At 43.7% G+C, this 27636-nt stretch overlaps 1 protein-coding gene across 3 annotated transcripts in view; it reads right to left on the bottom strand.

The window, feature by feature from the left end:
- Window positions 1-27636, bottom strand: part of ITPR2 (inositol 1,4,5-trisphosphate receptor type 2) — a 356350-nt gene that overhangs the window by 257219 nt on the left and 71495 nt on the right. For 2 of the 3 annotated variants that reach the window (XM_073317588.2, XM_073317596.2), the window contains exons 4-9: window positions 26893-26979; window positions 23058-23216; window positions 19006-19104; window positions 18385-18468; window positions 15913-16059; window positions 14390-14485 (exon numbers count right to left, since the gene is read on the bottom strand). In XM_073317588.2, coding sequence (XP_073173689.1) covers window positions 14390-14485; window positions 15913-16059; window positions 18385-18468; window positions 19006-19104; window positions 23058-23216; window positions 26893-26979 — 672 coding nt within the window. Of the gene's footprint in view, window positions 1-14389; window positions 14486-15912; window positions 16060-18384; window positions 18469-19005; window positions 19105-23057; window positions 23217-26892; window positions 26980-27636 lie in introns of those variants that run through there. The other variant, XM_073317605.2, reaches the window with a different exon arrangement.

The following is a 27636-nucleotide window of genomic DNA, read 5'->3' as shown; positions in this document are numbered from 1 at the left end:
AGGCGCAAAATGATTATCTGCCCTTGCTTTCACAGAGGGAGGGAGGGAGGGAAGGGGGGGCCTGACAATATGTACCCAGAACCACCCGCGACAATGTTTTAGCCCCATCAGGCACTGGATTTCTACCCAGAATTCAAATGGGCAGTGGAGACTGCAGGAACTGTGGGATAGCTACCCATAGTGCAACACTCCAGAAGTTGACTGTTGCCTCGGTACTGTGGACACACTCCGCCGACTATATGCACTTAGAGCATTTGTGTGGGGACACACAATCGACTGTATAAAAACGCTTCCTACAAAACTGACTTCTATAAATTCGACCTAATTTCATAGTGTAGACATACCCTAAGTAACATGCAGGGCCACCCGGAGGATTCAGGGGGCCTGGAAGCAATTCAGGCGGTGGGGGTCCTTCCGCTCCAGGTTTTCGTGCATAACTAAATTATTCTTCATTCCTTGTATATTGTGGGTTTTTTTATAAAAAAAAACCTGTACCCATGAGACAGTTAAAAAGATACACCCTGCAGAATGCTGGATTCACACTGTAATTCTGGCATTCCCTTTGATCATAAGGCCCAACTGATACAATTTATCAGAACATTATATTGACTTTTAACAAGGACATAAAAAAGCCACTGTCTTAATAAAGAGCGGATTTTGAAGCACCCTTCAAATAATTGAATTCTACTGTGTTGTATCATGAAACTAAATTAAAAAAAAAAATTATTCCAATGTGGTGGCTATCTGATGAGTTAAGGATTGAGTGTGGACTGCCATCTGGTGGTGGTTTTTTCTGTTTGCAAATAACTGACAGACACCCTAAGGAAAAGATAATCTACAGTCATGCTCAAATAAAGCTATTCATTTCAAGTTATTTGCTTCATTGAGATAAGGGACTTTGAAGAATTCACTACTAATCATCATAATCATGGGAAATCCCAAGATTGACATGGCCTCCTTGTCAACTGAGCACCACCCGGATCAATCTCCAGTTAGGTCTTTAAGGTGACCTGGCTAGATATTTAGCTGATGTCTATCATGGGCAATCTTATTGTGTCCCTGAAACTTTTGTCACCCACATGATCACCGGGCTTGTAGTGGCATTCCTTGGTTCCTTTGGAATTTGTTGGTCTTCCATTCTAATAATATGTCAATACTAAGAAAGCGGCCGAAACCAAATTAGTGCTGATGGAGGCAGTTGCTGGGTTCAGCTTCAAATATCCTTGTTTTTGATCTTGTCCTGTCATTTAACATGGAGCAGCTGACAAAGACAATAAGAATCAAAAACGTCAACCCAGCGTTCTTCAGCCTTCCTCAGCATCCACGTTTCACGTCCATAAAATATAGTTGGTTCTATATATCCAAGCTTTATGGCAAGCTTCATGTCACAATGTCCCCACATGACTAAGTCCCTATTATTTACCTTATCCATGTAACAGATGTATAAGCATTTCTAGTATTACCACAGTACCTAAAGGCTGATGCATGGTGCCTTGAAAAAGGGGGCAAGAAGATTGCCGGCAAAGACTGGCCTCTTTTTTGGCATCTTCAGCATGAAGATCCCCGATACAAATTCAAACTCCCCTTTCCAAAAATTGGAAGAGAAGAAGTCAAAGCTAATGGACTTTGCATGTCCAGCTTTACTGGACTAGGTAGTCTGGTATCCTGTCTCAAAAGTGACCAGCACTAGCTGCTTCAGAAAAAGGAGAAAGAAAACCCATTACAGAATACCCTGAATACAGGGGAAATTTCTTCATTACTCCAAGAAGTTCATCTTTGCTTATGTCCTAAAGCATGAGGACTGATCTCCCTTTTATTTTTTTATCCTAGTCTAGCATGGTGGATCTTACTCATACAAATAACTAACTTTTTCTAATCCTCTATACCTTGTAGCAGTGAGTTTCATGGGTTAATTATGTGTTGTTGAATTATGTGATGTGTTCTATCCATTTTAATTTTAAACTGTATTGGCCTAAACTCACCTCGGTACAACTTTAGTTACTTTAATACTGATACACCAGGATTCATTTGACCCTGACCATCCACATAAAGGTCATACACTTTGTAATTTATTATACAGGATGGTTTACGAAAGCTTTTTTTTTAAAACTAACGGACATAATATGAACAAGAATAAGTTTTAATAGATGTAAAACAGCAGTTCTCAAATTCATTTTCAAGAGAAAATGAACTTCTATCAACTTCTCTCCAACTTCTTGGACACAAGCTTCTCTACAGACACTTAGCATGAATGCATGGGACGGAGAGAGGGAAATTACCTGGGGGAAAAAAAGAGGAACGTGAATAACTTTTAATGACTTCTGATGCAAGGGTTGCTGGCAAGTAGTTTAGAACAGAGTTTTGTGAAACTCAATAGTTTTGATTAAATCTGAAACTCAAAGAGAAACTCCAAACGAGCCCAAAAAGTCAAACCCCAGGAGCTGCCAAACTTCACCCTAGTTTGCACACAAACCCATACTTCAGACAATAGCTGAACCTGAAACACAGCTAACCTTTTGAAGAAACTGGCTCAATTTGCATGTGTACAATGAACCCCAAAACTGAGCATGCTCTGTGTGGTTTGGTATTTGTAATGAATGATTCCTCCAGCTAGACCGGGGTGGGCAAACTTTTTGGCCAAAGGGCCACATCTGGGTACGGAAATTGTATGGCGGGCCATGAAAGCTCATGAAATTGGGGGTTGGGGCGTGGGAGGGGGTGAGGGCTCTGGCTGTGGGTGCGGACTCTGGGGTGGGGCCAGAAATGAGGAGTTCAGGATGTGGGAGGGGGCTCAAGAAGCCTCCGGATGGGGTGCGGGCTCTGGGGTGGGGCTGGGGGGTTGTGGGTACAGGAGGTTACTCCGGGCTGGATCAGAGGGATTTGGAGGGTAGGAAGGGGATCAGGGCTGGGGAAGGGGGTTGGGGTGCAGGAGGGGGTCAGGGGTACAGGCTCCAGGCGGCGCTTACTTCAAGCAGCTCCCAGAAGCAGCGGCATGTCCCCCCCTCCGGCTCCTACGTGGAGGCACAGCAGGCGACTCTGCACACTGCCCAGTCTGCAGGCGCCACCCTTGCAGCTCCCATTGGCCGCAGTTGCCAGTCAATGGGAGCTGCAGGGGCAGTGCTTGGGGCAGGGGCAGTGTGCAGAGCCCCCTGGCTGCCCCTACATGTAGGGCCCAGAGCGGGGACATGCCGCTGCTTCCAGGAGCCACATGGAGTGGGGCAAGCCCCCGATCCTGCTTCCCAGCTGGAGTGCCAGAGGGGGGCAAGCCCTTGATCCCACTGCCCAGCAGGAGCTCGAGGGCCGGATTAAAATGTCTGGAGAGCTGGATGCAGCCCCCGGGCTGTAGTTTGCCCACCCCTGAGCTAGACTATAGTTCAGAACACAACTCTAACTCTTGGACTGTTCCAGTTCAAGGCCCACATCCTGAAAGTTGATCGATGCAGGCACACCAAGATGCCTGTGCAAAGTCACTGGAATTTCACATGGGCACGTGTCTGTACAGGCGGATCAGACTGCAAGATTCAAGCCTAAGCCTGTATTGAGTGAGAAATAACAGGCCAGGTTCATCTCGGAGGTTCAAACTCCACTGACTTGGAAGGAATTACTCTGGTGTGTCAGAGAGCAGGATTTGGCCCTTTGTACTTATATTACCTTACCACAAGGATGCTGGAATCAAAAGTAAAATATGGGAAGTTATAACTGAGAGTCTGACTTAAATGTAAAACAGCAACAGCAATAAAGGGATAATAAATTGTATTTATGGGACACTCATACTTTATGTACTTGGATGCCATAAAGCATCTCAAATAAAAAACTGCCCAAGAAGATCAAAAAGGCAACACAGCCCAATAATCAAAGAGATCTATGGAACATTAATATATGCCTCAATAACCCATCAAACAACCAGGATACACATAGCTCTCATAGAGGAATATAGATATCATATATACTATTTATAGGTGCAAATTTTAAATGATCTTTTGGCTAACATCAAGGCTTCAATCCTAGTCTTCATGCAAAACTCTCACTGAAGTAATGGGATTTTTTCATGAATGAAGACCCCAGCCACATGCATTTAATACCTGTTGAGTCCTCTGCCCCATAAGCATGTTTTTAAGTCCCACTGACTTCAAAGATAAACACATGCTTAAGGGCTTTGCTGAAGCAGTGGACATGGCACTGGTCTTGGAGACAGGAGACCCCGAGGTTTAGTTCTTAGCTACCACGGGCCTTTGTGCAGGTCATTTCACATCTGTTTCCTCTGCTAGCCCTTTGTCTGTTTTTACACTATAAGCTTTTCAGGGCACAGGCTGTCTCTTACTCCGAGTTTGTACACCTAGCACAGTGAAGACCTGATCATAGTTGAGGCCTCAAGGTGCTACTGGAATATAACTAAAATAATAATGATTTGATTTGAAGACTGTATTGTGCATTTGCAGGGAGATGCATTAATGATCTAGCAGGTCATTTCTATCTCGAATTTCTAAGCTCCTATAAAATTCAAAGTTACTAATTTAACCCCTTCATCTTAACTCAACCAGAATATAGCTCTGGCAGAGTAAAAGACACCGTTACTGCCAGATCTGGCAATGGTACCCAAAAGCCCCATTCTGTTCAACAAAGTAAAAGAGAATTATCAGGAACTTTCCTAACAAATTCCAGGATGTCTTGTGATTTTTGTCTGCATTTACAATGTCTCATTGTATTATGGTTGTCTACCCAGAGGTCTCTGAACATGGTCTGACCTGATATTCATACAAGCACTTATGTTCATTTTAGTGTGGTAATGCATGAGTCCCACTGGAGACGTTAAATATGGAATGATAGTCTTAACCCAAAATTTCTAGCTTGGTGCCTTTAAAGTCCTCGATTAGCAAGTGTCGGTACAGTTTCCAATACAGATTTCTCAGTTTTGTAATCACAAAACCAGTGGCCCACATGCACCAGTATCAGAGGTGTGTGTTTTAGCTTAACACAGTCAATAAGCCACCACCAGTTGAAAGAGACTTTTATCCTAGTGATTAGAATACCGAAAAGGTTAGGTTTGGTCATGAGAAAGACACAGCTGTATGGGTCCTAACCTGGAGCATCTGAAATGCTGTTCATGTTGAATGCAGCCAGCTCCAAGCCAACAGACACAGATTTGGGAACATTCTATACCGGAGACATGTACTGAAAGAACTACAAAAATGGGGAAATTGCAGCATCATAATTTTTCACCTAAACTTACAAACCATCTGCGGAGGAGGTAGGGTGACCAGACGTCCCGATGTTATCAGGACTGTTCCAATATTAGGGGCTTTGTCATATAGGCAAAATATTCCCCCCCGCCCCCTCCCCCATTCTGATTTTTAACTATCTGGTCACCAGAGGAGAGTGGAGGGAGTAATTTAAAACTGACTTGCAGAATTCCTGCTATATCCAGTACTAGAAAAGAACCTTAGACACTACTGACTCCATGAAGATCAGAATAAAATTCTGTGAGCTGGATCTCAGCTGGTGCAAATTGGTCTAGATCCTCTGACTTCAGATGAGGATTTGGCTCAGTTCATTGGGGGTGAAATCCTGGCCCCACTGAAGTCAATGGCAAAATTCCCCTTGACTTCAGTGGAGCCAGGATTTCACCGGTGGATTTTTCCAGCAGGGGATTTGGCTCAGTGCTGCTTTATTTCACAGTCTGGGGAGTGTTTGGGCCTCAGGGATTAGAGTTCTGAACACTGATCACTTGGGAGCCACTCCCACCCACCCACATTTTACTGCAGAGCCATCTGAGGGACGTACCAAGCTGACGTACAGAAGGATGCAACAAGTAAACACCAGTTGTGAAACATGATTTACAATAGCTCAACTGTGACAGAACTTGTACCATTAGACTGGGAAGGAAAAAAAGTTTAAAGTTAGTCATTAATTTTTGTTTTGTTTGTGTTTATTATTCCACGCTAGATATCTTTATCGTAGAGGCTCAAACAAAAACAAGTGATGCCAATGTGTGACGGGGTTGATAATTCATGGCATGAGTAATCGCTCCACTGCAAGAGTACAGATAAGCACTCAGTAAGCTTTTCCCAACTGATTTAAAAGTTACCTCACACACATTACGTGTCTGCCTGCTTGTTTATAAATCTTTGATGTGGATGCCTGGCTGGCATGTCGTGCCTGACATGTGAACTGTACAAAAAGCGGTTCACAGGTTATTATAGCTTTACCTTTAATATCTCCCCTAGCAGATTTTTCACACTTCACAGATGTAGTAGTTAATGCTGCTTTCAAGGCACAGTGCATAACCTTTGTTCAACCTGAACTCCTTTCCAGCTGTTACTGCACTGAGTCTATGCTACTCTCCATATTGAGAACCTTATTGCCAGTGATTTCCTCAGGAAAGCTAATACAGAGGTTTAAAGATTCTAAACTCCAAATCAGCACACACTGAGGTACACCCCATTTACGTGAACATTTAGGATGCCCTTGTTAAAACCTTTGGACACATGAGATCTTAGATGAAAGCAGAGCCAGCCAGCACTCTTGAAAGTGCACTTGAAAATTTCCATTCAGGTCCCCATCTTCAAAAGGGCAGTGAAGAAAATGCCTCTCTTCTACTCTAGTCTTGTCTATTTAGTGTGCACGCTCTTCATGTATGCATAGCACCTGGTACAACAGGGCTCTGACCTCGGCTAGGGGCACTAGCCGCTACTGTAATAGAAATAATAAATATAGAATAGAGCCAGCTGGCTTCAGACAAGCTAGACAGCTGCACTCTGTGCAGTGGAGTGAGACTGGCCAGCAAGCTACAAAGGGATTGTCACAGTTTCGGCGTTAACTGCACCTTTGATATCCGCCTTGGCTTTCTTCAAGGGCACCTGCTCAAGGTTCAGGCTTCCAGCCATCACCTATCACCCTCCCTCCAGACTGGAGGTTTAGACTTGCAGTCCCTCTGCATTTCATTGTGATTTCCCCAGCAGGTCTGACTCAGGTTGGGCACTTCTGGTTAACCTTTCCCTGGGGGCCACAACAGTTCATAGCAGTTACCAAACAGCCTTCACCAAGCAAAATACGTTTATTCTTTTGGGTAAAAGCAGTACAGAGAAAAATATGAAAAAACAATAAACATTCCCTATGCTATAAATGTTCCTTGTGCTAAAAGCTTACCAGAGGTCACCCATCAGTTTTATGCAGCCTTGTAAACCAAAGTCCTTCCAACCCTACTGCAAAGGTTGGGGCCCCCCCTTGGAGAGAGGGTCCTGTCTGTTTACTGAATCAAAAGAAAGCCCTGTGTCAATTTAAACTCAGCCTTTTTATACCAAAAGCCTCTTCTTTGTCTGGTGGTCGCAGGAAGACCCAGTTTGAACAAGTATCTGCTAGCCAACCAAGGGGTACCTCACTATAAGTGTTTTATGTTTCAGCGACTAGCCTTAATCACCCTCACTCCTACACAGTTTTTAGTTCCTCCTGGAGGAGCTGTGCAAACCCTCCTCTCCCCTACTCCCAGAGCAGCACACCATCCCTGGTCCACAGTGACACACAAAAACTTTCATAAACTTCACATAATGTGGTTGCTCTAAATCACTGCAGGAAGTTGCAGTATCTGTCACAGCTCCCCCATAAAGTAGTAGTTATTAGTAAAGGTGTCTGTTTGGTGCCCTAGAGGTACCCACTGGCTTATTTTCTGGACTGAGCATCAGTGACCAAATTTGCATTTCCTTCCCCATGAATCACTTCCACATCATAAGCCTGGGGCATCAGGCTCTACCATAGCAATTTGGCATCTGTCCCTTTCATCGCATGCAACAGGATGAGTGGTCAGTGTACACAGTTAAATGTCAATCAAACAGAGACGGCTGGAATTGCCTGGAGGTCCACACTGTAGACACACATTCTTTTTCAATTGTTGCATGGTATTCTCTGTTGGGGAAGCAACTTCTTGCTCCAATACTCAAAGGGGCATCTCCCCACTTTTCATAATTTTGCACCAACACAGCCCGGTGTCAGAGGTGTCTGTGCACATCATAAAAGGCTGTCGAAGCCTGGGCTTACCAGAATCAGATGATTTTACCAGAGAGGATGTACCTTCCCACTCAGCCCGCATTAAGTCTACAACGACAATAGCCTCCTCCCATGGAGCGGATTAAAAGAAGAGAATCTTGTGGATTGCTAAAGAACCTCATGATAGGCAAATAGCAGGTATGATAAACATTTATCCCAGTCACCAGGGTGTTGGTCCACAGAAATGGTCAACATCATTTTAAAGGTTCTGTTAAATCTCTCTACCAGCCCCTATGTCTGGGGGGTAGGGAGATTAACAAAAGTGCTGAACCCCACATTTCTCCCAAAAACCTCCACGTAGGGAAGACAACTTTCACCCTCTGGTCAAAACCTCAGGGGGAAACCTGACCCGGCTAAATATTTCTAGCAAAGCATCAGTCACATTGTCTGCCTCTATAGAGGACAGGGCTAGTGCTTCTGGTCAGCGGATGGTGTGATTTACTACCACCAAAATACACTTTTTCCGCAGACAAGCAACTTTGCTAAGGGGCCCACAATGTCCACAGCGATCCTCTGAAAGCGTTCCTCTAGGACGGGAATGAGGAATTAGGGCACCCTTACCCTTGTCCTGGCCCTTCCCCATTCTCTGGGATGGGTCACAAGATTCACAGTATTTCTGTACTCAAAAACCCAGGCCAGTGGAAATCCTGAAGTGCATGTATTCCCCTATGCCCTGAGAAGGATATATCATGGGCTAGGCCGAGTAGCCGAAGTCAGTACTTTTGTGGTGCTACCAACAGTCTCCATATTCTCCAAGGCTCAACATTCTTCGGGGGACCTCCACGCTCTACAGAACAGCCCCATATCCCCCAGAAACCTTTCTAAGTGCCCTCCTGTCCCGGGGCCACAAGGGAGTCAGCTGCAACCACCCTAGGTTTTTCTAGGGTAGGGTCAGTCAATTGTTCCTGCTTGATTTGCATATCAGGAGCTGGGAGGCTAGGCTCAGCCTGCTTCCTGGGACCTGCTTCCCCACCTCTGAGGTCAGTTTATCAGCAGGACCCAGCTCAGCCCCAGGGCATGCACTCAGTGTCAGGCACCAGCACAGAGCTGCCGCTCCGCCTGTCGGCTTTCAGATCAGAGTCCGAGCCAAAAGCTGTTGTCAGGGGTGCTGGAACGGAGGGTCCAGGGGGCCACAACCCCAGCACTTTTTGCCTGCCTTAAAGGAAAGACGGTGGAAGGGGGCGGAGAGGAGTGACCGGCAGGCAGGGCTGGGGTGGGGGTGGAGGGAAGAGAAGCGGGGCTGAGGGAGGGGCCACCATTTGGGTATCGGTTGTGCTCCCACTTCTCTGGAGCTTCTGGTGCTCCTGGCTGTTTTGTGCCTTTGGCTCTGAGAAATTACATAAGTGGCTTGGGGCCAAGCTTCCCCAACAAGACCTCTACCAGCAGCTGGGAGTGCATGCCAACATCCTTAGGTCCCTGACTGTCACCCAATTTCAGATAGATCTGAGTTGCCAGGATTTGGAAAGAAGGTTCCCATTTTTCCCTGAATGGTTAAGAGTCTATAAGGGATAGTTCTCGAGTGGTCCACCATCCTAGGGAGCACCAGAGTTGCTTCAGTCCAGTATCCCTCCATCCCTCGGCCTTTTCCCATCCACCTCAACCAGGAAAGAATGTTTTGTTGAGTTCCCTTTGGAGGCTGAACAAGTCAGATTTACTGACTGAACCATCAAGGCCAGATCTGGTTCTGTTGCAGATGGGGCCAATGCGACCTGCCAGCGCTGCAGGTTACTACCAGCCCCTGGTCTATCCAGCACAGTATAGTGGCTCTGCAGCTCTTCTTATACTAGGCTGCTGGGCCCTGATTGTCACTCTAGAGTAGCTTGGAGGACCATCTTCACTGCCCTTTTTTGGGGCGAAGCGTGGCAGGGCCTGGTATATTCCGTCACAGTGCCCTATTTCCGTATGGGTGAAAATATCTAGAGCCTTCTACAACAGCAACGGAGTCAGATACCGTACCATGTCCTCCTGCCCTACCTTGCTCAACTCACACTCCATTTTGAAATCCATCCTTCTTACCCCCTCCCTAAAGCAGGGAAATAATCTGGAGGTGACCCAGCCGGGATAGACACATGGAGTCTGCCTCCACCTACTGGAGCGGAGTTTTGCAGGTGCAGTCTCTCCACACTGAGCAGATATTGATGCTCCTTCTTGCTCTCTCTCCTCCCTTCCTGATTGTCCTCCTCTCTCTCATGCTGATGCTGCTTCTCCTCATCCGCTCTCTCTCCGATTCCCAATCCGCAAGCGCTGGGCTTCCAGATGCAGTCTTTCCCTCTCCAGCTGTAGCTTCTTTTGCTCTGACCGTCAGTCTGTCCACAATTCCTATTGTAGCAGTGTGTTCAGTCTGGAGGCAGCATGGTTGCAGCCTCGGACAGCCTCCTCACTGCTTCCTTTTAGGGAGGTGTCTTCAAGAGTTCTCCCTGCCCATTGGATTCTCTGCAAGTGGAGTGGGCATTCCCTGTGTTCCTGCAGCATCACTCTTTTTCCAGTCCTCAAAGTATATCAGTAGATCCAATTGACTAGCTGTGCCTTTGTCCACTCCTCAGCATTGAGCTGCCTTTCTTTGCATTTCTCAACCAGCTGACTTTTTTTTAAGCTGTTCATAACTTATTTCCCCCCACCCTCCCATCTCTCTTTTTGCTATCCCTTTCCTGAAAAGAGGAGGATTTTCTCTGGGCTTTTCCTTTCTACACTGCTTGCACTCAGTGCTGCTGTTGGCACTTTACTGGCAATTCCCCATTGTCATAGACAGCACACGCTACCACCATACAGGCCACAGTTTCAGGATCAACTTGAACCTTTGACCTCCCTCCCGGTCTTCCTTGAGGGCTAAGGTTTCAGTCTCCCAGCCACCACTTATCTCGGGCAGAGACCTAAGTCTCTCTCCTCCAGACCAGGGATTTAGACTTTCAGTCCCTCTGCACTTCACTGTGATTTCCCCAGCAGGGTCTGACCAAGGTCCAGCACCTGTGGTTAATCTCTCTCCAGAGGATACAATAGTGTGTACCAGTAACCAAACAGCCTTCACAAAACAAAATACATTTATAAAAGCAGTACAGAGGGGAAAAAATGTTCCTATACTTGTGCTAAGAGCTTACCAGAGGCCACCCATCAGTCTTATGGGCCCTTTTAAGCCAAAGTCCTTCCAACCCTTCTGCAAAGTTTCCCAACCCCCACCCAAACAGAGACTCCTGTTTACTGAATCAAAAAAAAAAAAAAAAAAGCCCTGTGCCAATTTAAACTCAGCCTTTTTATACCAAAAGCCCCTTCTTTGTCTGTTGGTGGCTGGAAGACCCAGTATCTGCAAGCCAACCAAGGGGTGGTACCTCTCTGGAGGTGTTCACAGTGTTAATGATTAGCCTTAATCACCCCCTGCGGTTTTTAGTTCCTGGAGGAGCTGCGGTAACCCGCCCCGGAGTTCCATACAATCCCGGGTCCACAATGATACATAAACCATTCATAAACTTAAAACAGTATGGTTCCCAAAGACACTGCAGGCACTTGCAATATCTGTCTCAGGTACCTTGCTCCACATTCACCCAGACAGGGAGTTTAGGTTTACCAGGGTCCCAGTTATACTATGCACAGTTTATACCAGAGCTGTTTAAAAAGGCTACTAACTTCAACTGCTGTTAAAGTAAAAATAGGACTGGTATTTGTAATGTCCTGGGGATAAGGTGGGTAGAATAGGTAGAATAGGATAAGGTGCACTATAAGGTGGGTAGAAAGCTGGCTAGATTGTCGGGCTCAACGGGTAGTGATCAATGGCTCCATGTCTAGTTGGCAGCCGGTATCAAGTGGAGTGCCCCAAGGGTCGGTCCTGGGGCCGGTTTTATTCAATATCTTCATAAATGATCTGGAGGATGGTGTGGATTGCACTCTCAGCAAATTTGCGGATGATACTAAACTGGGAGGAGTGGTAGATACGCTGGAGGGGAGGGATAGGATACAGAAGGACCTAGACCAATTGGAAGATTGGGCCAAAAGGAATCTGATGAGGTTCAATAAGGATAAGTGCAGGGTCCTGCACTTAGGACGGAAGAACAATGCACAGCTACAGACTAGGGACCGAATGGCTAGGCAGCAGTTCTGCGGAAAAGGACCTAGGGGTGACAGTGGACGAGAAGCTGGATATGAGTCAGCAGTGTGCCCTTGTTGCCAAGAAGGCCAATGGCATTTTGGGATGTATAAGTAGGGGCATAGCGAGCAGATCGAGGGACGTGATCGTTCCCCTCTATTCGACATTGGTGAGGCCTCATCTGGAGTACTGTGTCCAGTTTTGGGCCCCACACTTCAAGAAGGATGTGGATAAATTGGAGAGAGTCCAGCGAAGGGCAACAAAAATGATTAGGGGACTGGAACACATGAGTTATGAGGAGAGGCTGAGGGAGCTGGGATTGTTTAGTCTGCAGAAGAGAAGAATGAGGGGGGATTTGATAGCTGCTTTCAACTACCTGAAAGGGGGTTCCAAAGAGGATGGCTCTAGACTGTTCTCAATGGTAGCAGATGACAGAATGAGGAGTAATGGTCTCAAGTTGCAGTGGGGGAGGTTTAGATTGGATATTAGGAAAAACTTTTTCACTAAGAGGGTGGTCAAACACTGGAATGCGTTACCTAGGGAGGTGGTAGAATCTCCTTCCTTAGAGGTTTTTAAGGTCAGGCTTGACAAAGCCCTGGCTGGGATGATTTAACTGGGAATTGGTCCTGCTTTGAGCAGGGGGTTGGACTAGACGACCTTCTGGGGTCCCTTCCAACCCTGATATTCTATGATTCTATGATAACACCCTTCGTATTCTTGACCTGGGTTTGGCAATAACTAGATATGAGAATGCTCCTGATAATTCAAAACTGGTCTCAATCTGAACTCAGTGCATGTCAGGACAGGATTCTGGGAGTTATGGCAGTACTGCGTGGATATAAGGACTTGTCTACACACAGAGAAGTGGCTTAACTTACACTGGTTTAGTTCAAGCAGTACAACTTGTGTGTGTGGACTCTCTCATACAGGTTTAAAACTGATTAAATGGAGTATAGCTTGCATGTGAACATTTACAAGCACAAGCTATTTTGCAAGCACAAGCCAAATTGATATAAACCAGGTTTAAATTGATGTGAATGTCCACATATAGCACTGCACTGGTTTAACCAGATCAATACGAAAATCATATCTTTAATTATTATATCAGTACAATGTCACATGTACAACCAGGCCTAAAACAGCAGATAAACAGGATCAATAAAGCTCATAACTACTTCAATAAGACAAACTCCAGATCACCACTGAGGAAGCTCTTCAGTGACTGCTCTCCTCCAGATTTTTCCAGATAGTTTTTGGTTTTTGTTTTTTTTTGGGGGGGGGGGCAGGTGTGTGTGTGTTGCAAGATATTTTGTTGCTTTTGGGGGGCAGATAAAACACCACATCAGAACTAAAGTTAATTTTAAAAAATGCTCCCACCCTCCCCCCAAAAAATAATTGTGGAACAGTCTGGTAGGTGTTTGGGAGGGATGTTTTGTGAGGGCAGGGGTTATTGGTCAAAATTCAAAATTAACTGAATTTTAAAAAACTTAAAACCAGGTCTAATGACAACATATTGTTGTGACACAAATATCAGGCTATCATGACCTAACAAGTTTGTCCTTCAAGACAAGCTCTTACAGAGCACAATTCTAAGACACCTAGGGCCAGATTCTCAGCTGGGGTAAATAAATGTAGTTCCATTAACTTTACATCACCTGAAGATCTGGCCCCTAGTTTTCATTAGCATGATGGGAATCTTTTTCAACCCAAAAAAGAAAAGAAAAGAAAAGAAAAGAAAAGAAAAGAAAAGAAAAGAAAAGAAAAGAAAAGAAAAGAAAAGAAAAGAAAACCTAAGGGCTTCTCTTTTGTCAGCATCGCATACAGAAACTGCATTACTGTCCCTTCTCCCATTTCTTTGATCAGCCTCAGTAATTATCCTGTGTTCAGTTGAACTCAGGAAGCTTTAACCTGTATGCAGCTGTCTGGGCCAGCAAAAATTAATATTGGACTTATCCTAACAACATTCCCAAGACCAAGGGGAAGCAAGGACACAGAAATAAAAAAAAAATGCAACAATCTTAAATCAAAATACAGCGATGAACATCAGTAGGGTTTGCACTGGTGTAACTGGTGACAAAATCTGACCCAACAGTGAATGGCACAGTTGAAACTAAAGACAGAAGTTGTCCTAAACCAGCTTACATTTGTCCTGTAATAGAGAAAACTCTGGCAGTTCTGAATTAGAAGAATACACAGCACAAGGTTGCCTGGAATGTGGGGATCACATCCAGTTTTGTTACATGCTTCCACTTATTATTTAGATGCTGTTCTTACCTCTGCAGCTAAGTAGTTCCCAGTGGCTAGATGTTTAAATCTGAACAAGCTATTCCACTGTCCTGCCCCTCCACGGCATGGATCATGATGTACAACCTACAGACAGAAATACAGATTATTAGTCATACCAGCCATCGTGAGGACCACACAAATACAGCCCATTCAGAGAAACTGCTGTCTTCATTATGCTGAAATACTAATTGTACTATAGCTATTGGGGTGCCACCCTCCAGGATTGCCCTGGAGTCTCCAGAAATTAAAGAATAATCTTTAATGAAAGATTATGTCGTGTGATGAAACCTCCAAGAATACGTCCAACCAAAACTGGCAACCCTAACAGCTAATGCTGTCAATATTCTTTACAACGCATATTCCATGATGATAAAATATTTTACTACAGGGTGAAATTATATGCTTACACTGAATCTGCCACAGATCATAACTACTTACATTTATATTTCACTGCTTGCAAGGAAATGTGCCTCCTATAATGTGTGAATCTAGAGTTACTCCATTTAATCCAACAGAGTAAATGGAACTACTCCACATTTACATGGGTATTGCTAAAATCAGATTACACTGTGTCTCCTTCTCTTATTAAAAATTTCTGTTGCTGAAAGAGAAGTTGGTCCAATAAAAGATATTACCTCAGCCACCTTGCCTCTCTCATATCCTGGGGCCAACATGGCTATACCACCAATACAAACAATAAAAATTGCATAGCACTTTTTGCAAAAAATCAGGATGCTCTGGATATAGGACCCCCGGATAATTACATTCTGTCTGGCCAAATCTCCTCACTGTCAGTTGAGCTAGCCAGGGTATTCTTTCCTTTATGTCTTCCACGGTTTTATAGTGTTACTAACTACTTTCCAGTTTGGTGTTGCCTTTTTTCTCATTAACGAGTTAAGTGATCTCTAGATATGCAGGGCCCACTCCTGCAGTCCCTACCCAGGCAAAAATGTGGGTTTGCTCAAAAAGCCTTTTGTTTTCACAGTGTAAGGTTTGTCTAGCAGTTTAGGATCCTTGCACAGGATGGAAGTAAAGGTTTTAAGACCTATCAATTGCCCCATATTCTTCTATCAAGAACAAAAACTCCTGCTAATCTTCTAGGCCCTAATTCAGCAAATCATTCCTATTCAGCAAAGCTTAACTGTAAGCACATGATCTGCTGAAGAGGAATGGTCTGAATCAATTTGCTGAATTAGGGCCCTACTCTATTGCCATGTGTCATTAATGGCAAATATGTGCATCCATGAGATTCCATATATACCTACCTTGCCAGGTCTGAATTTGACCCTCCATTACTTTGCTTCTGTGCAGCTATCTATGCCAAGAAAACATCTTCTCCCCCACACAACTGTAGCAATAAAGCATCTCTTAAATGTTCATCCTACACAAACTGCTTCATAAAAACAAGAATAGTTACTGGGAGGTATATGGCGATACTATGGCCAGGAATGATGCATTTTTACTGAGCACTGCCCTTTGCATCCTAAAATATTTATAATGGGCAAAAATACCTCTATTTCCCACAGTGCTTTAGAACTTGTTGCAGAAGTGGCTGACTGACGCAATGTTGTACGAAGGAAAATATGTTGTTTCTTCTCATATTCATCACAGGTCAGAAACTTCTCTTGCTCTGCATGGAACAGTCTAACAACATCCCCCTAAAGGAACAGGGAAGGGAAGTATTACCAAATGGAAGACAAGGCGATTGGAAATGCCGGGCCAGAGTTTGATCCATATGAATCCAGAATCTGAGCCACATGAATCCACGTGACTTTTCACTGCTGTAAGTGGGACCTTTGACTTTTTTTTTCCTGTTGCTGGGGACTCATGGAAAGGGGAGAACACATCCTGGTTTTGCAGGATGTAGACAGGTTATGACTCAAAAGTCTATCCTTACAGAAACCCTGTGAAACGTTAATGAAAATAAAATCTATTTCAAAGCATGACAGTGAAAAGATGACAAGTCAACCTTGGGGTGATTTTTAAGTTTAAGGAATTTTTTTAACTGGTTTTCTATTTTTGATTAAACATAGTTAGTGCTTGGTGAAAATGAATAGCTGGCAGCACACTCTAGAAGTGTGAATAAGGCATATTGTAGCCAGGGGTTATACACGCTTCCCCTTCACACAGTTCTGCCAATGCACCTCAACACAGACAGCAATACCCAGTTATTCCTCTTCTAGGCCTTTTCTAACACAGATTGCTAATTATGTTGAATTGAGCGTTGGTGCTGCGATGATGGAGAGTCATGTTCACTGCAGAGCTTGCCAAATTGCAAGGCCTTGAAATCTTAGATGCTTTTGACCCTATTGATCATATTCTTCTTCTTAACAACTTATCATTTGCTTTTGCAACTCTGTCCTCTCCCAGTTCTCCTTTTGCCTATCTGATTGTTCCAGCAATGTCTGTTTCAATGGGGCCTTCTCCGTCTCCCCTATCACTTTCTGGTAGTGGAGAGGGGGCTTGATCTTCTTCTCCTCTCCCCATTCTATTTTTAGGGGATCTCACGGACTCACCTGGCTTCAATTACCATCTTTATGCTCCATTCCTGACCTGTCCTCCCCTCATCTCAGCATCTCTCTCCCCGACATTTCCTCATGGATGTCTTAGCGTCAACTGGAACTAAATCTGACTAAAGCTGAACTCTGGATCCAATCCTCCACTGTCTTATACTTTGTGTGGTCATTTACACCTCTGCCAACTGCATGTAAACTGCTAGAAATTCTGATCTGGCATCATGTCAAGTGGCCTAGGAACAAGTGTAAATTACTGCATAAGGTTCCAGGGTAGGGGAGGATCAGGACCTTGGTCTCTCTCCCGCAAAACTTTACACACTCCCTGCACTTTTTCTGTCCTCCCTGCTACTCAGTGTTAACTTTGGCTCCTCCTTCTCCTTTGCCCCACACATCCAAGCTGCATTGAAGTCATGCTATTTCTTCCTCCTCCACAACATTTTAAAGCTTCCACCTTCTCTCTCCGCCCACCCAGCTCAAAATTCTTATTCCAGCCTCATCACCTCCCATCCTAACTACTACAACATCCTCCTCTCAGCACTCCCTGGCACCTGCATTGCCCTCCACCTCTCCAGATCAATGTCCTTGCCTGTTGTAACCCCTCTTTCATTCTGAATCCCTCCAGCGGTTTCCCCTTTTCTACTGCGTCAGACTCCAGCTTCTTGCTCGCACTTCACAAGTCTACCCCTCCATGTTTATTGTTGTTTGTTATACTGCTCCTGCGTCCTGCCCCCTCTGCTGTGCTAACAATGTCGGTCTCCAGCACCCGCTTCTTCCAAAGGCATCTTCCTGCTGTCCTCCACCTCTCCTGTAAGCATGAAACACCCTCCCCAAAAACAGTTCTGTAAAGCACCTATCCTTCTCCCTCACATTCCTCCTCAAAACCCACTGCCACCATGAAATTGCCTGTTGATAATGGCTAGTTAGGGAGCATGTGGGGACTACTGCTATTAATTTATTTAAAATAAAACTGTAAGCGATTCAGAACTCTCAAGTTGTGCACAACATTCACTTTTATAGCATCATCATCCTATATCAGGTGCTCTCACCATCCACGCCCCACTCCCTCCTACTACCGGTTACAGTTGCTTTCTGTATCTTGGATGAAACTAAGAGGGGGAAACTGTTCAAGGTAGAGACTTAGTCGTGTGTTTGTACCATATCTTGCCCTGGGAGTCCTCAAGTTTGATGGGGGCCTTTGGGATATACTACAATACAGACAAAAACTTTAGATTAATCAGTAGTAAGCCAGTATTCTTCCTTTGCATTATTATATAGGAGTGGTGTGGGAGAGTGGTGGAGGATCCTAGATAATGCAAGATAGCTATGGTTGTTTCTGTAAGGTAGTTTTCCGGGTCCAGTTCTTTGTAATATTTCTCCTAGGTGCCATTAACCTGAATATTGCATATCTGTTACAAATTTTGAAATTCAATACAAACAAGATTACAAAAATGTGTGACTCATACTTACTCCTTTAAGAACGTCTTCTCTGTAGCAACTGTATTTCATGAATAAAGTTATTTTCCAGCTTGTGTTGCAATTAACAGCATTTACCTGTTAAAAATATATATACACCTATAGGTTGAGGGTGTTTGTTCTTTTAACACTGATTTAGTCTTTTTAATACATAAAACGGTACAGTAAAATCTTTTTGTTCTGGGCAATGGGGTCCTGGTCCATGAATTGGGTTCCCATATAATACAGTAACACTAATAAATAACAATGGGTGGCAATGATGATGATGAATATAGAGTGGGCCAAATGTTTACGACTGGTTATAGTGCTTACTAACAGGAGACCCTAAAGACCTGATCCTGAGAGGTACTAAACACCCGCCTCACCCATTCACATCAGTAAGAGTGTCAGGTACTCAGTAACTCCCAGGAAGCTGTCAGTGCCTTGCAGAATCAGGCCTGTTTTACCTTTAGGTTATCAAGTAGCTGGGCCATTCTCTCAGGGGTAGTATCAGCAGTGTTAGAGTTGGTGCATGCTACTGGCTTTTAGCTCATGCTGGAGCTGAGCATACCAAAAAAAAAAGGAGGAAGTATACACATTCTGAATTGCCAACTACCCCTCTTAGGCTGAACTCACCTCTTTGCAGCCTGGATTATCTAGCAGTTCTATATTGCTGGCATGCAGAGGCTGCCCCGCGTTGACTGGCATCAGTACAACTTTGTCTCCCACAACTATCTGGAGGCCAGAAATAAACAGCCATTTAGTCACATGTAATTATCCAATAAAATGGAGCAATGCTACACTTTTTAGGGCTCATCGCGGATGATGCTCTTGAACCTATGCCGGGCCAACTTATTCTGAGGACAATTCAGAGACCATGGAATTTTTTTCACCTAGGTAAGCAAATTCATCCCCAGTGAGCAGCTCAAGTTCAAAATGTCATCCCAACAAGTTTCAGCACCCTCAGGAAGCTTGCTGCTTGATTCAGTAGGGATTTGTAGGTGGAAAAATGGCCCTATGAACCTATCAATTCCATGTCTATAAAAACAAACCAATCCAGATAAAAACTGCATTAACTGCTCTTCATTCCCATGTACTGCCAGTCAGATGGTAGGTTAAACTTGGGAAAATAGTCCAGAGTTTGAAAGAAAGATCCCTCTCCAACCCTTGCTATCAGCCAAAATTCTCCATCATTAGGTCTTTGATTTCACAACAGCCTTAGAGGCTTGGGGCCAGGTTTTTTTGTTGTTGTTTTGTTTTTTTGGCCAACATCAGATCAGCCTAAGTGAATGGTTGTTGTCCAATCAGTGAAGCCCCCGGCCTGATCTGAGTTAGAACAGCCTAAGGAGTGCTCTAACTTACCTCAGCTGGCTGTGGGCCCTAAAGGATCATATACCAACTGAAAATCAAATCATGGTCTGCCCCCTGTCCTGAAAGGCATCTACACAATGGGGGGGTGGTGATCACAGATGCCAGCTATGCCAACTGATAGATCCCTCCCTCTTGGAGGAATTGCCAGCCAGTCAGCTACAGCCAGATTCCAGCTCTTGTGCACTGCCAGAACTACACAAAACAGCCAGATCTGGGGAAAACAACATGGAAAACAGTCTCCAACCTAAAAAACAACAGATTAGTGTGACAAGAATTCTACTCACACCTAACAAAGGAAATACTTTAAATCCAAGTAGAACAACACTATTAGCCCAGTTCAAACTTTGGTGTTGATGCTTGGATTTGGTTTTGGTGTTCACAGCAAGTCTAAGCACGCATATAGACAAAAACTAGGAAGTGACTACTAAAAATTGTGATCCGTGTCATGAGAAATGCTGAGAGAGCCATGCTTTTTTGGAACACAAACACACAAAGTTGATGTCTGCATTTGCTAACTTAATGCAATTAACACCACATTGGGCCAAATTCATCCTTCATGTAACTCCACTGAAATCAAAGCCAATGAATCTGGCCCATTGGTTGCGGGGTGGGGGGGTGAAAACAGGTTTCGAGTTGTTTAACAATAGTTAAATAAATACTGGTAACAAAACAAGGTGTTTTCATGCTCAGAATACATGTCAAAATCCTAGCAGATCCAAAACAAGGAAGTTTACTAAAGGAATCCAAAACAACGATGAAAAAAAGTGCCTTTAAAGTGCATTACTTATGCAATACATTCCTGCATGCCATGCTTCATACAGACTTTACTTACAGCCATGTAAGAAGTTAAGATCAGACAATTCATAAACCAAAATAAACCATCAGGCTTGTATCCTGCAGAATTGAATCAGGACTTCAAAATCCATTGAAAGTACAGCTGGATTATAACAACAACAAAATTACTGAGACAACACATAACCAAGTATCCCATTTTAAAAAAAAAAAGAATTATTCACTGAGCACCAATATCTGACTTCACATGGGTGTGGGAGGGCCAGAAGTAAGGAGTGGCACATAGCTGTGCTACCCTAGGCACAGATTTGGAAAGGAACTGACTCCTACAAACACCTGAACCAGTTTAGTTTCATTTCTCACTCTCACTTTGTCTCAGTAATTAATTAACGAGCCCCTGGTCTAAACTCTTTCACTTTCTAACCCAAATAGGTATCTTCTATGGTCTGATGCAATTCACCATTAAATCAATGAGAATCTATCCTTCGACTTTAATGAGAGCCTAAATATGTCCCTACAATCTCTGGGCCAGATCTCAGGGTGCAGAGGCTATGGAAAGGTGATTTAACAGGGCATCTGAAGACTCCTCTTGCAAAGACCAACCACCAGATCTATGCAACCCTCTTCTGCCCAGCCCCCTGATGCAGTTGCTAGAACATCTAACTAGACTGCTAGAATGTATTATGTAATATGGTTCAATCACTGTGACAAATATCTATGGAAGTGCTCCAAAGAAGTCAGCGTAACATCAAATTAAAATCTTTTTATTATTATTATTTTTTAAAAGAAAAATCTCACAATGCTAAGCATTGTAAGCCATGAGGGTAATATTTACTTATGCTAACTGAAAATGTGTTGAAATGCAAGTAGGGCATAGGCCTTTAGGCCTAAAGTTTAGGCTTCATATTAGCTAAAGTTAAGTTTGTTCGTATGAGTGAATAAAAAGTATTAATAGTAGTGACACAAGGCATAACCTTGGGTCACGTAGTAAATACGTTTTTGTTCTAACTGGTTTTAGCAAGTGTTGTAGGGGAATTTTTGGATCTTTTGGAATATTGATAACTGCAGAAATTTGCATTGATGCAAATGATCATTATAATGTTGTTTGATAATAGCCAAAAAAGAAGTGGAAGATATTTGGGTTCTGGGGTACAGATAATTAAATACAGCAGCTGAAGAACACATATGGTAGAAAGGTGGATTTAATATTAATTAATATATTATTATTTACTATAAATAGGGTAGCTTCCAATTTATGGAGAGTTGCAGACACCATCATACAGAGCTTAAATGAAGGGTCAGATCACCCCTTGGTGTCTTTTCATCTTAGGAATGTGAGCATAAATGTAGAGTTCAGTTGTTAGACTGCAATGCTTTGATGCATGCTTGCTTTCGTTTTATCATATAATAAAATATGAATTTCATCCTCATTGTATCACTCACAGTTCTTAAACTGAATTTAAATTTATTACCTATAACCAAATCAAGGATCCAGCCTTGGGCTTATATTATTTTTACATTTTGCATCTAAACATATTAATGGGAAATCTGAATCAAAGGTGACAGTGTGACCTATCAGACAAATCAAATACATTCTAACAACTCCCTCTAGCATACTTGATAAACATTTTCCTCCAGTATATTTTCATAAGAAACCATTGTCGTCTAAGAAAGCACTACTGTTTGTGGCTACTGCTTATGAGAGATTTGCTTAGCACTCCACAAATGAAGAGCCTGCCTGGGAATCCCCAGTCAGGTCTGCAATATGAAGCTGCCAAACCTAGAACTTGGCCCTGTCAGAAGTGGATCTGAACTGGCATAGTGGATGTGAAACCACGATTTGAGGACTGAGTTTCAAGCTTAGCACACAATTCTCTTAGATCTGGAGTCATGATCTCTACTTAAATTCTATCTTTAGCTAGCATGTAAAACTCGCCTGGACTCAATAGTAGGATCATACTAGCTAGAGATGGAAAAGACCCACCCGATTATCAAATCCAATTCCCTCTTAGAGTTGGGCACAGTTTTCCTGAGAGGGCACAGGGAATTCAGTGCATGGAAAAAGTGCAGCATATTTGCTAGAAAGCTGCTCTATGGACTTGAGAACAGAATTTTGCCCTTTATGCTGAATGTTCTTGCTTTTTGTGAGTTTATTTCAGAATCTACGGGTTCTTCTCCTATATTCCCCCCTCCAAGCCCCCCAATATACAATGGGATGGACTCTCAGCCGGTGTAATTCAGTGTAGCACCACTGATGTCATTGTTACACCAATTTACACCAGCTGACACTCTTACCCACTGTGCATCACCAGTGTAGAACCAAACCTTGGACGTTATCTTCCCTCTTGCATTTGAGGCAGCATTATGTATTTAATTTATGTACTATATATTCAGCAAAGACATTGTTTAGAAATAACTCTGTGTGCTTTTTGAGTCCTGATTTATGCCATTAACTAAGAAATTCTTCTTCTTCTTACATCCCTTTGCTTTCTCCCTAAACAACTTAGTTGAGATTTTCCACCTACATTGTCACCTTCGCTCCTCAGCTTCCAAAATGGCTGGATGTAAAACCAGGACCCTTCATTCCCCGCAGCATCCAGAGACACCCGCATAGCATTCTTCTCCAAGAGAGCTGGTAACCTCTTATTGACGGTGAGATATTTGTTGCTTTTTATGTGCAGTAACTGTCAATAACAGAAATAATTAGGGTTCCTCTTACCTTTCTGTCAGGAGTTTATTTAAAAGCTTTTGGCAATTTTTCATAACAAATAAATGAAGACAAAAATCAAACTAGAAAAGAGATCAAAGTACATTGGAATAAACCAAGGAAACAGTTACTGTATAAGATCCTAAAGAAAACAGTGTAGTGATCAGTTATACATGTAGTATATACACCCGGCTCACAGTCTGGCCAGTGCAGGGTGCCAATCCGGACCAGTGTGGGATGCGTTCATCACCCTCCTCCTGTAACCCTAGTGCCTCACAATGCTTTGCTGCTGTAGCTCCCAACCTCAGCAGCTCACCAGCAGCCTACCAGCATGCAGGTCACACCCTGAATGGCTGTGCGCTAGACAACCCTGCTTCAGCAGCTGTGATCTCGGCAATGCCCCAGCAGCTTCCACCAGTTTTGGTTACAGCCAGTCCCATATTTTCACAAAACCAATGTGCTCGGCAATGTCCAGCTCTCCCCTGGACAGGTCAGAGAAATATGGTTCACTTGTTCCTCCAAAGACACAAAAACACATCACAGTTTAACTTAACTGGTGTGAATACACCCTTCCCTTCAAAACACACCACTGAGTTGGTTTGCAGTTAATAAACTTGTTTTATTTTACAATAGGACATAAGTGAAGTGAGATCAAGTAAAAGGAATAAATTCAGAAAGACTTACAAGCCAATAAAATGAAAATAAAAGTCTAGAACTTAATCTAGCAAGATACAAGCTTTGCTCAAGTTGTTTCTTTCATCTGTCAGTTCTCTTCCCAGCTGTGGCAGACTTTCCCTCAGTCAGGGTCTTTCTCAGAAGCACAAGGGGCTGGTTTCCCTTGTCCTCCTAGGTGAAAGTTCTTTGCCTAAGCAGGTTTCTCATCTATATTCAGTTCCAGAGACTTCACCCCACCCACACTTGGTTGAAGGACCCATCTTTCTCAGCTTTCAAGAGCTCTGCCTTCGTGTGTCTGCCTAGTGACGGATGCCTAAAACAGCTTCCTGTCCTTGCTTGTATCTCCCAAAATTCAACGACCTTGCTTCAGGAGGCAGGAAGCCCTCCTGTGTGCCCAGCCTGCTGTGCCCACCAGGAAGCTGACCTCATGCTGTTCTTCCATTCCTGTGGGCTGCCCCCGGTATATAAATGGGGCTTCCATTTAATTTACAAAGAAGACAGGTAAATAGCTTTTCCCAGACCACCTCCCCCAACCCCACTTCTGTCCGGACGGGAACTATTCTTCCCTTTGTTCAGCCACATACTTTACAACATAATATCAATAAATACCCATACTTCCTCCTATGGTATTAATACCTACATTTTACAATTATATTAATCACCATTGTGTTACAAACATTCATAAAAGGCTTTATATGTAGGGACCTACCAAAGTCAGGGTCCATTTTGGTCAATTTCATGGTCAGGATTTTTTAAATCGTAAATTTCATGATTTCAGATATTTAAATCTGCAAATTCACAAAGTTGTAATTCTAGAAGTTCTGACCCAAGAAGGAGTTGTGAGGGGGTTGCAAGGTTATTGTAGGAGGGGTTATGGTATTGCTACCCTTACTTCTGCGCTACTGCCATCAGAGCCGGGCAGCTGGCTGGGAGCATAGGCCCCAACTCCATGGGTGCTCCAGGGCTGGAGCACCCACGGGGAAAAATTGGTGGGTGCTCTGCACCCACCAGCAGCTCCCCAGCCTGCCCCGCCCCCCCCAGCTCACCTCATCTCATCTCTGCCTCCGCCTCTTCCTTTGAGCGTGCCTTCCCCACTTCTCCTCCCAGTGCTTATAGCTGCAAAACAGCTGTTTCGCGGTGTAACAAGTTGTGGGAGGGAGGGGGCGAGGAGGGGAACACAATGCACTATAGGGAGGAGGGAGGGAAGAGGCGTGGCCGGGGATTTGGGGAAGGAGTCCAATAGGGGCAGGGACGGGGAGTTGGGGCGGGGACTTTGGAGAAGGGGTTGGAATAGGGGTGTGAGCACCCACCGGCACCAGGAGAAGTTGGCGCCTATGGCTGGGAGCCCAGCTCTGAAAGCAGAGATGTCTCCAGCAGCAGCACAGAAGTAAGGATGACATTGTATGGTATTGCCACCCTTACTTCTGCGCTGCTGCCTGCAGATCTGGGCCCTCAGTCAGCAGCTGCCACTCTCCAGCCGCCCAGCTCTGACGGCAGCAATGCAGAAGTAAGGATGGCCTGGTATGATATTGCCACCCTTACTTCTGCACTGCTGCTGGCAGGGTGCTGACTTCAGAGCTGAGTGCCTGGCCAACAGCCGCCACTCTGCAGCCACCAAGCTCTGAAGGCAGCACAGAAGTAAGGTGGCAATTCTGCTACTCCCCTAAAATAACCTTGTGATCCCCCTGCAACTCCCTTTTGGGTCAGGACCCCCAATTTGAGAAACTTTCTCCCCAGTGTGCTTTTACCCTAGATGATACAGATTTCACGATCCGTGACAGGTTTTTCGTGGCCAAGAGTTTGGTAGGGCCCTCCTTATATGATACACTAATATTGTATTCAATCCATGGATTCAATTGCTTACTATTTGAGGTTTAGATCCCCCTCCCTGATCTTTATAGCTCAGATAAAGTTTCAGAGGGGTAGCTGTGTTAGTCTGTATCCACAAAAACAACGAGTCTGGGGGCACCTTGAAGACTAGGAGATTTACATGGCCGTTCTTAGTTGGTGGAGTGATTTGTCTGGTTAATTCTGATAACGAATGAGACTGGAATGCTAACTAGTTATGCGACCCCCGAGCATGCCCAAATAAATCTGTTAGTCTCTAACATGCCACCGGACTGGACTCCTCGCTGCTTTTGCGGATAACGTTTCTTTTCCCCCCACTTGTTAGCTGTGTTGATCTGATATGTAAATACAGTTTCATGGTCTTTCAAAGTACTTTAGAAGTAACTGCCCAGAGGTGAAACTACATTCCTTTGCTTAGGGTGGAGTGACTCCTGTTTGACTGGCAAACACATTTTATTAATTATGATTTCAGTTTATGTCCTTAACTTTGCATCAGTTGTTTGCACCTAACATTACACAAGGATATTAACAGGTGAGTTATGAGCTTTCCAATGACATATTACACCACATCTCTTAGATACAGATTATAACAATAGTGAGCTGGGATACAATGGTCAGGCCAGTTGAAACTCACTACTAGATATCTGCGTGCCCCTTGCCCTCTTCCCTCGGACTGCTCTTAATGTCACTAGCCCTTTAATGAGATTATTCAACTCTAGGCCCTTGTTTGTTAAGGAAAGGTTTTACTGAGCTTGAGAATATAACATCTTTCACATTTATGTCAAGAAGGAGAAATGATTCCTGTGATTGAGATGAAGTTGCATAGTATTTTTTCAATGAGGATAGCAACATACATCATGGAAATGTATATTTACATCCATTTCCCAGACTGAAGTAACAATAACTACATATTGATAAATACTATTGTGGCACACCATTAGAAAATGAATATACAGTACTTCTGGTAATCTTTAAAAAAAAAAATACAGTGTAACAACTTTTACCAAGTTTTATTTACCTGCTCTGACACAACAAGAATTGCAACGTTAGTTTCATGTTCCCAATCACCCCTGACATGAAACATCCATTTCCCCTTCAGCTCAGAGTGCAGATGCATCTCAGTGGCTTACCTGTATGACGTTGCTATATTTCACGATTTCGCCCAACAACTTTCTGTTCTCGCATTCATTCTGCTTCTGTTCCATTTCTGCCGCATGCTGCAAAAGAATCATTATTTATTTCAATAGCAAATCAATATTAGGATTCAGCTCTTGGGATAGTGAGGAAGTAAAGGAAATGGCATCACATTAAAAATGCCTTCTTCGATTTACAGCTATTATTGCACTATTGATATAAACCATTTACAACCAGTCTCTTGCGGCATCATAATTTTGTGCACTATAAACACACAGATGCCATACAATCATGCAGGGTTTATATTCCCCAAAATAGAACGATTCACCGTTTACAGATCATGTCCTAGCTGCATGCTATTTTAGAAGTTCAATAAGAAGAAATATATTTCCTGGTGTTTTATTTCCTCCTGAATTTTTTTTTGGGGGGGGGGAAGCAGGGGGGGAAGCAGTTCCACCCTCCCATCTTTTCCTTTAAGACTTGAAATGTTTTTTGGGTTTTTTTTTTTAAAGGCATGAAATATATGGACAGTATAAACCAAAACACTACTACTTATATCAGAAGTAACTTACAGGAAAAAGAATCGTACAGTAATAATGCCACTTATATAGTATGTTTCACCCAAGATTCTCAAAAATATTTTACGAATCTTTATAGAATTAATCTTTGCAATACTGTGGAAGTTTTACTGAGTAATTTTATAGCTTCTTGAGGCCCTCATCCTGCAACGTGTGGCATGC

This window comes from Lepidochelys kempii, chromosome 1, assembly GCF_965140285.1.
Source record: "Lepidochelys kempii isolate rLepKem1 chromosome 1, rLepKem1.hap1, whole genome shotgun sequence".
NCBI lineage: Eukaryota > Metazoa > Chordata > Testudines > Cheloniidae > Lepidochelys > Lepidochelys kempii.
Note: the sequence above shows the minus strand (reverse complement) of the source record. Positions and strands in the feature narration are given on the sequence as shown.